Here is a 14455-nt window from a genome sequence, read left to right on the forward strand (position 1 = left end):
AGGTGGGGCATTCTGGACACAGTGCAAGAAGCTTGAGGGTATAGCAGTATAGCAGGCCAAACCCAAGGAGAGTATTTTTTTTTTTTTTAACCAGGGATTGAACCCAGGGCACTTAACCACTGAGGCACATCCCCAGTCCTTTTGTCCTTTTTTCTTTTTTATTTTGAAACAGGGTCTTGCTAAGTTGCTTAGGGTCTTGCTAAGTTGCTGAGGTTAGCTTTAAACTTGTGATCCTCCTGCCTCAGCCTCCCCAAGCCACTGGGATTATAGACATGCACCACCATGCCCGGCTCAATGTGAGGTTTTTGAAAGCCCAGGAGCAGTCAGAAGGCCCTTCCATGACAGTCCTTTTTCTTGTGATTTTTGTAAGGCCATCAATCAAGGTTCTGATTTGAATGAAGAGATGGCATGGGCTTCCAAAATGGTGGCCAAGAGAACAAGCGACAAAGGGAACGTTGCAGGGAGTCTACTTTTATACCCTCTTGAATCTAATGCTTCCCCCTAATTATTCCTGTTTCAGATAATTGAACAACCTTGTCCTGGGAAATCTGGCATCAAAAACCATGGCTTTATTCCCATAAGAAATTCTGGGATTTCAGAGAGTCTGATCCTCAAACCAATTTATTTTTAATCTCCAGACTCTGTTCAAGCCTCCCAGAGAGTTGCCACCCCACAGAAGTGATGGATCAAAGCTGAGTTTTCTTAGCAACTCAGTCTGCTGCCAGCCACTGCAGAAGAGGTCCCCTCTTCCTTGAATAAACACAACAGAGACCAAGTGAGAAGTAGCTACAGTTTAATACAAACCTGCACCAGAACACAATGTGTCGGGCTGTTTTGTTTTTGCCTCAAACGGTGGCCAAAGCACAGGACTGTGTGTCATCTTGGGGTTGACACTGTCTTAGCACCATGACATTTACAGAGGAGTGAGGAAGTCACTTGGGTGCTGGAGGCTCCATCCCGACCCCAGGGTGTGCCCACCACCTCGGCAGCTGGAAGGGGTGTGGGTTTCGTGTGGTTCTGTGGTTTCTGGGTCAGTAAGGGAAATGCCCTCATCATGGCATTGGCTTGACAGAGACCTACTGTGCACTCCTAGCACTACACACACGCACACACACACACACACAGTAGCACAATTTTCTGGTAACTTAACCCCACAAACCTAGAGAGCAGCTAAGGCAAGAACAACAGTATTTATTCAGTAAGTACAAGACCAGTTTGAGAGCTGCAGTCGGTGCAACCAGAAACCCTTTCCATCCCAGCCAGGAGCCGTGGGGGCTGGTGATGGAGTTGGCTGGAGTCTGCACGTGGGCAGGGGGTGGATGGTGGGGATGACCATTCGTTTGGCTCCTTGAACCTCCTTCTGATTTCCATCTAGAAGCTCCTGGGCAGGGGTTGGGTCTATGTCAGGGTGGGAGTGGATGAAGTGGGAGGCCTACAGCAGGCCCCTCCAAGATGTGGTCTCCCAGCACCCTGGGTCATGCATCTCTTGGGCGGAGGCACTCAGAGAAGGTAAAGCTTTGCTAGCCCAAGCAGGGTGCTCTGCCCAGCTGGCCTCACCACCACTTGGCTCTTTGGCATCTGCCCAAGGCCCATGACCCGGCTCGGGCCGAAAGGGGTAAAGATGGGGTGCATTGTTCCAGGGGTCCATGTCATGGTATCCCTTGTCCATCGTAGCTTTCCCAGGCCTGGCTCCCTACCTGCTGTCCCCATAGCTGCCTCTGTTCCCTGGGTCACCATCTACTCTTTCAGCCCCTAAGTGAGAACAAGGGGAGTGAAGGGAGGAAGTAGATGCAGCTCAAATGACATAGGAGGTCCTCAACATCTGGCCAGTCCTGACTCAAACCAAGAATATGCATTAATTTGTTTACAACAAAGATGAGAAAAATCTATTTACTTGTGCAAAACAAAGCAGAATGCCTACTGGGGAGTAAGTCTTCTAGTTAGTTCTTGGTGGGATGGACTGCAGACCTTACCCGCACCTCCTCTCCATAGCTAGGCTAGATAGCTACGGTCATAAGGGCAATCATGGGCACTTCTGGAAGCAGATGGTCTAAACTTTCTGGGTCTCAGTTCCTTCATCTGTAAAGTGGGAGGAATAATAGGTGTGTTCTATTGTCATGAGGAGCAAGTGAGAACTTGCACGTGGGAGTGCTTTGATACACAGAAGCACTCTAGAAATGCGCAGGGTATGACCATTAACCAAGAGTCCAGGTGCCTCCTGAAAGCTTGGGGGGATCAAACCAAAGGTGCGACATGAAATCACTTCCCCGAGGGGGAAACAAGGCTTATGAAGGGCAGGTGGCTGGGCCACTTCTCATATCACTAGGAAGGGATGGATATCGCCTGCCTCCCAGGCTCCCCCCGGAACCTCTGTAGGGGCAGGGAGGGCCCAACTGAAGGGAGGGAGGAGATGAGGCCACCAGTCAGTTAAGGGGTGGTGCTGACCACAGGATTCCACAGCACCTGTGCAGTGATGTGGGTACATCATTGTCCCTGTGGCTGGAGTTTCCCTCCCTGGCTGCCCTGGGCATTTGGCTGGTCCCTCTCCTACTCCCCCTCTCTCAGCAGGCATGAGGCCTCTTGCCAATCACACAGGAGGAGTGGCAGGCCCTCTGTCCAGCAAGAGGAAGTTATAGGGAGCTGTGTGTGTGTGTGTGTGTGTGTGTGTGTGTGTGTGTGTGCGCGCGTGCGTGGGCGCGTTTAGTGCAGGGAGTGACTGACCAGGGCCAGAGATGGGAGGGGCTGACCTGCTGGCTGAAGGTATCCAGGGCCAGCAGCCAGGTCTCCTCTCAGAATGAAGAAAATCCAGATGAAGGAGGGGAGGGGGTCCTGGCCCAGGAAGCCTGGCCCCACCAGCTCTGCCCTGTGCTGTCTGGTTGGTGGCGAGTGCAGCGTCTCCTAAGGACCACATCTATTCCTGTTTCTATGCTATGCTAGTGACACGAAGCACCGTTATTTTCCACAGGATGCACAAACAAGTCAAACCAAACCACTGCGCAAACCAAACGTGCAAAACAAAACCATTTACACGCGCCTGGTACCAGCCTCACACCCGGCCCAGCAACCATTTGGGGCCTGGGACTCATAGAGGGTATGGATGTGGAGCTGAAAGAGGCTGGCAAAGGGCACAGGGTGTCCCAACCACACCCACACCCGGTGTCCTGACTGCACCCACACAGGACCAGAGGTGCGCTAGGAGAGATAGGATGTCCTAGGCATGGCTGGGAAGCTGACACCTGTCTGACTTGGGAAATGTCACCAAGGGGCCTAGGGGGGTGTGGGGGAGGGAGGCCTTTACTTATAAAACACATTGGCTAAAGTGCTCTGGACACTGGTGGGGTGACCAGGGGCAGGGCACTAAAGTCTGGGCCTTCACAGAGCCAGCAGAGGCGGCAGTGGTGGGAGGAGGGGCTGGGCCAGGGCTATGCATTGCTCCCTCCGTGCATAGTGTGGGCTTCCGGGGCCCAGAGAAGCCCGCTGCCGCAGGAAGGGAGCACAGCAGGAGGAACAGCTCAAAGTGCCTGTTAGGGTGGCTCGCAGCCCAGCGAATCCCAGCCGTGGGGAGGCTCCCGGCTCTGGGGCCCCCGCAGGTGGTGCTGCCAGCCCAGCCTCTCCCGCCCCCTGCAGCGTGGCCGGACAGCGTGCGGGTGGGTGGCAGTGGTGCTCCTCACTTGGGGGGCTGGTCAGCGTCTTTACCAAATGCCGCTCGACCTGCCTCCAGGGGGTGCGAGGATCCGAGCCGAGGCTCGCTTTGGAACGTGGTCATCAATCTGAGAACCTGCCGGGAAGGAAGCAGAGGGTGAGCCAGGCATCTTCTGCCTGGGTAACAGGCCACAGCCACCTCCAGGAGACGCGGGGGGCACCAGGCACTAGGCCGAATGAAGCCCTTTGTGGGTATCATGTCATCAACACCATTCCATTTTACAGACAGGAAACAGGCTCAGGGACAGTGAGTAACTTGTCCCTGTTGCACACTGTGTGAGGGGTGGAGCCTGGATTCGAACCCAAGTTCTCCTGACTCAGAGTCTACTTTATCAGCTGCCCCACTCCCGGCAGGCTCAGGGCCTGCAGCCAGGGCACAGTCCGTCAGGCCCGCAGACCCCGATCAACCTCTCAGCCTGCGGACCTCTACACAAGCGTCTCAGTGAGTAGGGGAGAGAGAGAAGGGGAGACTCCATTGTTTTGGAAAATGAAGAACCACCCGCCAAAGGCCCCCTATCTGAAATCCCAGGACTGGCTTAGAAAGGGAGAGGCTGACCTCAGTGAGACCCGCTCTCAAAATGAAAAACAGAAAGGAAACAGGGGTAAGGGTGTAGTTCAGTGATAGAGCACCCCTGGGTCCAATCCCTAGAAGCAAGAAGCCGAGAGGGAGGGCCTGGTGTCCCAGTGAGGTTGTGTCCCCTCTCCTGGGGCTGAAGGCGGGCTGTACCCAGGCCACCCAGGTGATCCACCCCTTCTGGACCAATGAAGCCTGAGCATGCAGGGACAAGTCCTCCAGGCCAGGTGCCTCTGACTTCCAGCATTCCTGTCCCTTCACAGAGGGAAGTGGCGTGGCCCTCAGCGTGTGTGGGTGCATCCCGTCCCACAGGCCACCACTCCCTCTGATGGGAAGCACACGGCTCTGCTGCAGGGAGGGTCCCTCGCCAGCCCTCGGCTCAGCCTCTGCCTTTCCTAGCAGAGTGGTCTGTGTCCTAGTGAGTGCCTGTGTGTGAGTGCATGTGTGTGTGTGTGTGACACGATTACTTAAATGCATATAATAAATTCCTGGTTTTAAAAGAAAAAGGTGGAAATAGAGCAGAAATGAGGATGGCATGGGAAGGTCAGAGAGAGAAGAGAAGAACAGGGTGACAGGCCGCAGAGGCTGCCACCAACCACGGGCCGGCATGCTGATGTCTGTGCTCAGGGTGGGATGATGTGGGTCTTACTCCTCTTGCTGTCCCCACCCCAAGCACAGCCCCGGCCGAGTGGATTCTCTCTGGGCTGGTCCTGAAGGCTGTTCGGTTGCGGTTGGGGGGACCCAGGTCCCCTGCCCCTTTCAAGTGGTGGTGACAGTTTCCACCAAAGCCGATGGAAGGACCAAGGCATCTCCTAGCCTCTGCTTGTTCTCCATCGAGGGTTACCACTCAGGAGGCAGTGAGCCCACCCAGTACCACACAGTAAAGTCCCTGTGCACAGACAGCATGGCCTAGAGGAGCCCAGGGCTCCGCCGCTGTGTCGGTGGGAGATCGTGGCATTAAGAATGGGGATAGGACACAGCCAACGAGCCCGGAGATTCTGCAGACAGATTGGGGCCAGGACATGTCCCAGGGGACAGAGAGATCAGAAGAGGAACTGGGGGTCAGAGGTCAAGAGACAGACATACTTAGAGTAAATGGAGTGTGAGTGTGTGTGTGTGAGTGCGTGTGTGTGTGTGACACGATTACTTAAATGCATATAAGAAATTTCTGGTTTTAAAAGAAAAAGGTGGAAACAGGGCAGAAGTGAGGATGGCGTGGGAAGGTCAGAGAGAAGAGAAGAACAGGGCGACAGGCCCCAGAGGCTGCCGCCAACCACGGGCCGGCATCTCTGGGGCACCCGTGTGGGACCCTCAGGACGTCTCCAGTGAGAAACTCCAGGGTGAGCCCTCGGTCCTCTGGCTGGCTCGTCCCCAGGGAGAGGATGCTGAGCACCAGCAGGCCTTCCTGCCGGCGCACCACGCCCTGCCCTTACCAGAGAGGCTGAAGCTGGATTCGTGAAGGTCCCGCATGCCCCCGTGCCGGGTGACTGGCCGCGTGGGCGTGTCCGCCAGTGGTGTGCCCATCTCTTTCTTCCCAGGATGCACGACGACAGCGACGTCCCCCAGGTAGGGAGTGCGGTCCACTCCCCTCACCTTTAAGGTCTGATGAAGGGAAAGTGCAGCAGCGTCAGAGTCAAGGGAAAGGCGAGGGACCAAGTAGGAGGCAGAGAGGTTTCCTGGGCCTCGAGCCCAGAGGCTGCCCCCAGCCTCTTCTCTTGCTCCTCCTGTGCACGTGCCCAGGGTGTGTGCACAGAGGAGACTGATTCCTGGCTGCCCCCAGAACTGGCGAAATCCTCATGGGATAGTCCAGCAGGTAGGCTTCTGATGCTCATGTGGGGCAATGCTACCCGCTCAGTGCCAGGCTCCCAAGGGGCCATGCCTTTTACTGTGGTCTGATAGGTGTGCGAATAGAGGCTACAGAGCTGACCTGGAGACCCCCAGTTGCAAGGCTAGCTAATCCTATACTCCCCAGGCTGCCTGGGTTCCAATCCCAACTCTGCCAGGTGTAAGCTGTGTGACCGTGTGTAAATTACTTAATCTCTGTTTCCTCTTTTTGCAACATGAGGATGGGAACTGTACCTACGTCACAAGAGTTGTTATGAGATACAATAAAGGTGGTTTTTGGTGAAGTGCTGATCTGGGGAGGAAGGTGTGTGTGGGGTGTGTGCACGTGGCCTGAAGGAGCAGCAGAGACCATCTCACCCTGCCACCCCCGCCCCCAGGGATGCAGCCTCGACTGAGCTGCTTCTCAACGCTTATCGACAGTCTTGTTAAGAGAAATAACAGTCCTGGGTGATTTCTCATAGGTCATTCCTTCATGACAACATGCTTTTCTAAGTGGGAAAGAGAGCTATCATTCTTATCAAGCACTCAGATGCCACTAAAAGGACTTGACATTTCTTAGCACATTTAATTCTCATATAACTTTATGAGGAAGCCCTATGTTGACCCCATATGGTAAAGTTCAGAGAGGTTAAGCAATTTGCCCAAGGCTACACAGCTGCTCAATAGTGGAGCCAGTTCACAAGGTTAGCTCTGGGGCTTGCTGGTCAACACTGTAATACAGTTCATGATCTCTGGATGCCACACAAGCTGGTAACATTCTACTTATTGATTTCCAGGCCTTCACTGCCTTCCCCCAAACTTGTTCTTTTGCTAATAAAAAAAACCCTCTCCATCTATCTGTAATCCTGTCACTTTGCCCAACTTTCTCCATTGTGTTTTGCAAAAATAAGTTCATCTGCTTCAAAGACTTTATGTCTTGCAGGGCAGCAGGTGACTGTTCTGTCCTCAGTTCTCCACGGGGGAAGAGAGCTCGGTCTCAGCTTCACCACCAGCAGGGTTTTCTGTTCTTGGGTCCGTTGTCAAGTTTCCCGAGCAGTGCTCTGGCTGGGTCAGCTTGGGCCACGGGCCCCACCTTCCCCATAGCTGACCAGCTGGACATTAGAGACTACAGCTTCACTGCAGACCCAAGGTCAAGGTTGAGGGAGGAAGTGTTGCTCAAAAGCAGAGATGTGCAAGCACAAGGCCCTGAGTTCGATCCCCAGCACCCAAAAAAAAAAAAAAAAAAAAAAAAAAAAAAGCAGAGATGTGGACTTCCAGGTTGCTGGGCAGGCAAAACGAATTGCAGACACCCCACCTGTGGTGGAAGTTCAGGGTTCCTTAAACTGAGAGCGTTAAGGACACAGTGGTCTAAGTGGGACTTAGCCACACAGCACTCTTGGCAGGGCCTGCAGTGGTCTAAGTGGGACTGAGCCACACAGCACTCTTGGCAGGGCCTGGTCCTCAAGGCTGGCTGGGTCTCAGCCAAGGTGCTGCATTCATGAGACTGCAAGAATATCCTCAGGAATGATGGACCTCCGTTTGTAGAATATTTCTGACAACACAGGGACCCAGGTGCCCTCTGAGCTGCAAACATGGGGTCCAGGCCTATTCTTCAGCCTACTTGGAATGGTCACTGGCCTTTGGACCACAGGCTTTGGGGAGCTTCCTCCTGAGGCCCGGGGCTGCTCCCGACCCGCTGGCCCACAGGCAGGGGGACTCCTTGTGCCTCGTGAGGCTGGCTCCTAGAAGCTTGAGACACATCCTCTGCTCTTTTCATCCAATTTCCTGACTAATATTTTTTCAGGAATTGCCATGGACCCTTGTCAGATAATCTTTTTTTTTCTTCAAATTTAGACATAATCAGAATATCTCACAATTTACAATTTTAAAGTATAAATCTAGTGGGATTTAGTATTTCATAAGGTTTTGCCACTAATTCCAAAACATTTTCATTACCCCCAAAGAAACCTTATCCCATTAGAGTCACTTCTCTTTCTCCCCTTCCCCCAGCCCTAAGCAACTACGAATCTACTTTCTGTCTATGGATTTTCTTCTGGACATTTCATATAAATGGAATCATATAATATGTTATCTTTTGTTTTGGGCTCTTCTTCAACTTAGCATAACAGTTTCAAGATTCATTCATATTGTAAGGTACTGTTTATCAGTACTTTATTCCTTTTTATGGTTGGATAATATTCCACTGAATGGATATACCACAAGTTTATACATTCAACAACTGATGAACTTTCAGGTTGTTTCTACTTTTTGACTTTTATCAATAGTGTTATTATGTACAATTGGGTACATGTTTTTGTACAGACATGTTTTTGTTTCTCTCAGGTATATACCTGAGAGTAGAATTGCTGGGTCATATGCTAAATATATATTTAAATTTTGGGGAAATGGCAAAACTTTTCCATAGCAGCTGCACCATTTTACATTTCTTCCAGCAATGAATGAGGGTTCCAGTTTTTCCACATTCTTACCCACACTTGTTATCCTCCTTGTGTTTTGATTACAGCCTCCCTCTGCCAGACAATCTTGAGTGCAGATGCACTGCTCTTCCAGCTTTTGGGCACCTGCTAGAGGCAGGGCTGAGGCATCCTCCTGCTCACTGTCTAAGTCTGGGGAGCACCTTAAGATGGGACCATTTGCCTGCCTGCCTGAGAGACCCTGAGTTTGTGCTTGGATTCAATGGTATGGTAACTAAAGTCATGCCTGTTTCTGGCAGCCCAAGTTTGCTCCCCCACAGTGATCTTGGCTTTGGGTTTCTATGCTGTTGGCCTCGGTGGCTCAAGGAGCTTGGGCCTTCGTATATGCAGATCCTGCCAGCAGCCTTGGTCTTCAGTTAACAGACCTGCTTCCTCTTATGCTCTGGATGCCTGGCCTTCTGACTACCAGCTCCACCTGCCTTCACTAATAGCAGCTGTGGGAGGAACCCAGCAAAGGCTGTCACTCAAGGGCCAGTCTGGATATCAAGAGGAACTCAGCGGTCACAGACACACGTCTCCCCTGTGTGTCCGGGAACTCAGGACTCCCTGCTTGCCTGCTCTTAAAAAAATTCTACCTGGTAATCAAAGACGGGAAACGGAAACCAGAATTTTCCAACTCTAGCATTGTCCTGTTCCTGCCTTCTCAACACCACAGATGGCAATAGGACGTGGTGGGAAAACAGACACATGAGATGACGTGAGATTTCAAACAGTGACATGAGATGTCCCCCAGTGGAGGCTTCGACCTCTTCCCACCTACCTGCCTGCCCTCCCCACCTTACCTTCTCTCTCTGGACCAATTTCTTGTAGACAGTGTCTGGGAAGGACCGCAGGGGACAGAACTTGCCGGTGCCCTCGGCACACATGAAGACGCCGTTCTCGTACACAACACGGCCCCGGCTGATGGTGACCAGCGGCACGCCATGGCAGCGCATGTTCTCATACAGGTTGAAGTCCCCTCCTTGTACCTGGGTGCTGGCGGAGATGGTCCTGGTGGGAGGGGAGGGCAGGAGAAGCTCTGAGAAGAGGTAACTCCATGGAAGGGGACGATACCCCATGGCGGGGATGGCCTGCATTCTGACCCCTCAAAAGTTACATTTTGAAGGCTAAACCCCCCGGACCCCTGGACGTGACCATCTTTGGAGACAGGGCATTTAAAAAAGTAACTAAGGCAAAATGAGGTCACAGGTGGGTCTCAATCCAGTCTGACTGGTGTCCTTAAAAGGAGACGGAGACACCAAACATGAGGGTGCCCAGAGGAAACAGGGAGAAGACGGCCGTCAGAAAGCCACGGCCACCCTTCTCTGGGCCAGAAGTGGTGCGGAGACTGTCTGCTTTGGGGGTTCTCTAATGCAGGTTCTTTGAAACCCCAAGTCCCTTTTAGCCCTGGAGACCAGCAGTGAATCTTACTTCGTGGCTTCTGGGTCCCACACCACCACGTCGGCATCAGCTCCGGGGATGATGCGGCCCTTGCGGGGATACAGGTTGAGAATCTTTGCCGCATTGGAACTGGTAACGGCTACAAAACGGTTCTCGTCCATCTTTCCTCCAACCTGGAACATTGTAGAAGAGTCACGTCAACCAGGCTCCAGGTGTGCCCCTCTCACCCCGGTCATCTTTGACCCTGGCCTGTGGCCTTCTAGATCAGGTGTGAGAGTTATGGTCCTGAAGAGTGAGCACTGTCCAAAATCGGCCAACAGCCAGGCTTGGTCCTGTGGGGTCCTTGTTCCTTTCTCCCTTGTCCAGCAACATGGTGAGGGGCTCTTGCAATGCCTACCTGATGCAAATCCACTTTCTGTTTGTAACCAGCTCTATTCCTGTGCTCACTAGGACAAGTCAGAGCCTCCCTTCCTCTGCAAAAGGGTTACGGTAGTTCTCCCTTATCTGTGGTGAAGATGCTCCAAGATCCCCAGGACAGGCTGGAAACTAGAGTACTAAGCCCTATGGAGCCTGTGCTTTCTCTACACAAAAGCTGTGGAAAAAATTCAATTTACAAGTTAGGAAAAGTAAGAGATTAATAATAATAACCAATAATAAAATAGAGTAATTATAATAATATACTGTAATAAAATTATTTTAAACTTATGAATTGTTTATTTCTGGAACTTTCCATTTTGGACTGAGGTTGATGGAGCATAGCTGAAATGGTGGAAAGTGACACTAGATAAGGGAGTATATAATGAGCTGTATTTCTGTGCTCTGCAGAAGCCTCTTACTACCCCATCTTCCCTCCCTGAGGGCTGCAAGGACTCCCTTTCAAGGGGCATTTCCTGAGCCAGTTCATGGGCCTTCTCTAAGCTGGTGGTTTAGCCTTAAGAACTTCAAATCTCTTTCAGCTCATATTTTGTACTGAGTCTAATCCGTGATAGATCAAGACCAAAATAACTTATTCTTTATGGGCAGAACAGGTGGTATTCAAATGAAGTTGGAGTCCCTATCTTTTTTGAAATGCAATTAGATAAAATATACCAAGAACTTTACAAACGTTATATCCCTTGGCTCAGAGAGTCACTTCTAGGAATCTGTCCTAAGGGATCATTAGAAATGCTAACATATACTCATGAACAAAGTGGTTCTCTATAGCATTCTTCTGTTCATTTTTTTAAAGACTTTTTTTTTAGTTACAGATGGACACAATACCTTTATTTTATTTATTTATTTTTATGTGGTGCTGAGGATCGAACCCAGTGCTTCACATGTGCGAGTCAGTAGCTCTACCACTGAGCCACGACCCCAGTCCCTCCAATTCTTAAAATAATGTGTGGTACATGCATTGGACTAGAAGGAAATCCAAAAAATGTTAATAGTTTAATTTCCAGGCATGGAATGACAGGAATTATTTTTCTATACTTTCCTGTGTTTTCCTAATTTTTATAATAGGTCTTATCACTTTCTAATCAGGGAAGAAAAGACCTCTTTTGTGTTGTGGGTTTTCTGATTTGTCTTGTTCTGGAGCTAGGGGATTGAACCCAGGGCCTTGCACAAGCCAAGCATATGAGTTACACCCTGAGCTTTTTGTTTTCATGTGAAATCAGGAGCTGTGACTGAACCAGCCCTCCTGAGAATGGTCTTTGGCAGGATCCTCGGAGTGGAACCTTGCCCTGGGACAGCGGCCGGGCTCCGAGACACATACCACTCCTCTCTCCCAGATGACACTCATGCGGTCCTGCACACCGCTCACTCCATGGGGGATCTTGGTAAAGTCCTCCTTGCCCATAGCTTTCTGCTTCGTGGTGAATGGACGGTGATCTGATGCCACAATGTTCAGAGTGTCACTGGGGAGAGAGAAGCAAATGATCAGTGAGGGGAGGGGAGGCCAGGGGCCCCAGAGGGAGGGTCAGGTACAGGGGAAAAGCCTGGCCTTGGGAACCAGCCAAGCTGACTCTGGTCTTAGCTGTGCCACTTAGTAGCTGTGTGACCTCTAATGAGGCCCTTCTCCTAAGTGAGCCCCAGTTTACTCATCTGCAGAGTGGGAATATGTGCAATATGCGTCACAGGAGACTTTAGTGACAGCTTTTGAGATGGCGATTTTTATGAGACAGGGCAGAGAACAGCCAATTTTGGGTTTAGCTGAAGTGAAATGATGGAGGTGGTTTTCTGTCATGGAATCAAAGTCCAGTTCATCTCATTAGCTCCCCCATCAGCTCCCCTGTGACTCCACTCCCTGCTGGTAGGAAGCAGGTGCCAGTACGGCATTCACAAGTTCAATGTTAAGCTTCGCTGAGTGGCTTGGAGCCACAGCTTTCCTTGGATGCAGAGGCTGTAAATGCCCAGAAGGGAAGTAGGGACAACAGAAGAGAAGCTGACATCATGAGTGGACATGGTCTGGAAGTCGACTGTTTATCACCAATGCTATCCATGCCCACAGTCCTCAGATGGTTAATTAAGGTCGTGGATGGATAAGGCACAGCCAGGTCTGCAGTGGCTTGCAGGATGGCTAATACTCAGGGCAGGACAAGACACATGTGGCCTGTCTTCTGCCACAGGAGGAGGCAAGCAGCTGGCCCCTACTCAAGATCTCTGTGGGCAGAGGACTCAGAGGCTGTGAGGGGCAGAGAGAGAAAACCCACGTCAACCAGATCAGGGCAACCTGGGGAAGAAATGTCCTGGGAGGGCAGGAGGGGCTTGTGGGGAGCTGGGGACACCTGCTGGGAGCACATGGGGACGGGGAGGCACAATGGTGAGTGTGCACAGGCCACCTATAATGGCCACTGTGAAGGGGAGTCCCGGAGCAGAAGGCCTTTCCTGATGTGGTCAGGAGGATGATTTTGAGGCGCTCAGTTCCCAGCTGAGGCCACACATGGGCTGTCTCCACGGGGCCCGGCAGACTCGTCAGTTACAGCTCTTGCCAAATGATTAATGTACTTGGTCAAATCCACAGTAAGATGACTTAGCCTTTCCGCGGCAGGGGCTGACATTCCCTGGGCTGCAGAGACGGCGGAAGAGGCTTTTGCACAGAGCAGAGGGTGTGTTCTATAGCCCTTGGTTCCCCACTTTCTTTGCACCTGCAGAACCCACCAGATGTGGGATCTCCAGGGCTTTCGCTGCCTCTTTAGGAGCCGCCAGACACCAGGGTAGGGCTTAGATCAGGAGAGGCCCCGCCACAGGGTCATGGGCTGCAAGTCAGGGACCCTGCAGCCTGGACTCCACACCTAACTTTCTCAAAAGTCCCCCCCACAAGTAGGAAGGTGTGAATGAATGCATTGCTTTCCAGAAGAGCTTTTGAGCTCTCTAATACTTCCCCAAATCTGGGAGACAAAACACCCATCCAAATTCTTTAACACTTAAAACATGACTGGGTTTGTCAAAGATGTACTTCAATGTTTTACATATTCAAATAAAAAAAAGTTCTGATCCCCTTAAGAAGACTTATTTTTAAATAAAAGACAAATCCTCATATATATAGATTGTGCTCTTATTCCTATTTGGCCTATGACATCACATCCTAAAATAGATAATGATGAAACAGCTCTTATTCTCTTTCAGCAATGATAATTGGTATCTGGGTTTTCTATCAAGTATTTTGCATCTTGGAAATTGTATTAACAATATATTATAAAGGCAAAATTATAGTAACAATAATTTCCCATAAATAATTGAAATGTGAGAATTATGCTCCAAATCCTATAAAATAGTGCACATTTTACAATATGTATATGATTAAAAAGGGGTTTCAAACTATTCTAACATATAAAATCACAATTCTTCTCAAATGAACAGAATTTATTTGAATAAGCTGGGATAAAATAGGCTAGATATAAAAACTTAAGTTATTCAATTAATAATTCTTGATTTGTGTGGGTTTGGGGCACTTACTCTCTTTTGCTTTTGCAGTAAATCTGCTTGTACCAAGTGGAGGCATTTCAAAAGATTCTCTGACCTTGGAACCAAGCCCAAGTTATTACAGTGGGTTGTTGATAACTGTCTTTTTGTGTTGATAATGATGAAAAGGAGGTTGGTTTTTTCGAAGAAAACGCATTTAGGACCAAGTAAAAATACTGCCACGAGGCCGAGATGCACATGGTGCCTCTACCCCAGACTCTGTTGACTTCACTCCCCCAACATGGAAAGCCCCTCCCCACAGCTGTCTTTAGGGCCTTAACATGATGTCAAGTGCTGAGATTCCAGTTGCTGGCAGCCAGGACTGAAAACCAAGGACAGGGAAGAGTTAAGTGCCCCATGACCTAAAGAGAACCACCTTTAGTTGCAGCTGATCACCTCCCCGCCACTTCCTCACATGGCCCTAGAAGAGGTATCTTTGCCCTGACCCACCCGAGTCTGTAAAAGCCCAAGACAGGGTGGGAGACGGGAGTGTCCGCAGGATGCAGGAGCCTGGTGTCTTGCCCTCGCCTCCTATTTC

The 14455-nt window shown here is 50.7% G+C and overlaps 1 protein-coding gene across 1 annotated transcript in view; it reads right to left on the reverse strand.

Annotated features, from left to right (window-relative positions):
- Positions 1 to 784: 784 nt before the first annotated feature.
- The window catches only part of Dpysl5 (dihydropyrimidinase like 5), an 86978-nt gene continuing 73307 nt past the window's right edge, over positions 785 to 14455 (reverse strand). Inside the window, exons 9-13 of the mRNA XM_047522749.1 lie at positions 11729 to 11870; positions 10006 to 10148; positions 9378 to 9585; positions 5710 to 5878; positions 785 to 3778 (exon numbers count right to left, since the gene is read on the reverse strand). Coding sequence (XP_047378705.1) covers positions 3693 to 3778; positions 5710 to 5878; positions 9378 to 9585; positions 10006 to 10148; positions 11729 to 11870 — 748 coding nt within the window. The 3' untranslated portion in view covers positions 785 to 3692. The remainder of the gene's footprint in view (positions 3779 to 5709; positions 5879 to 9377; positions 9586 to 10005; positions 10149 to 11728; positions 11871 to 14455) is intronic.

This window comes from Sciurus carolinensis, chromosome 13 (assembly GCF_902686445.1).
Source record: "Sciurus carolinensis chromosome 13, mSciCar1.2, whole genome shotgun sequence".
Lineage (NCBI taxonomy): Eukaryota > Metazoa > Chordata > Mammalia > Rodentia > Sciuridae > Sciurus > Sciurus carolinensis.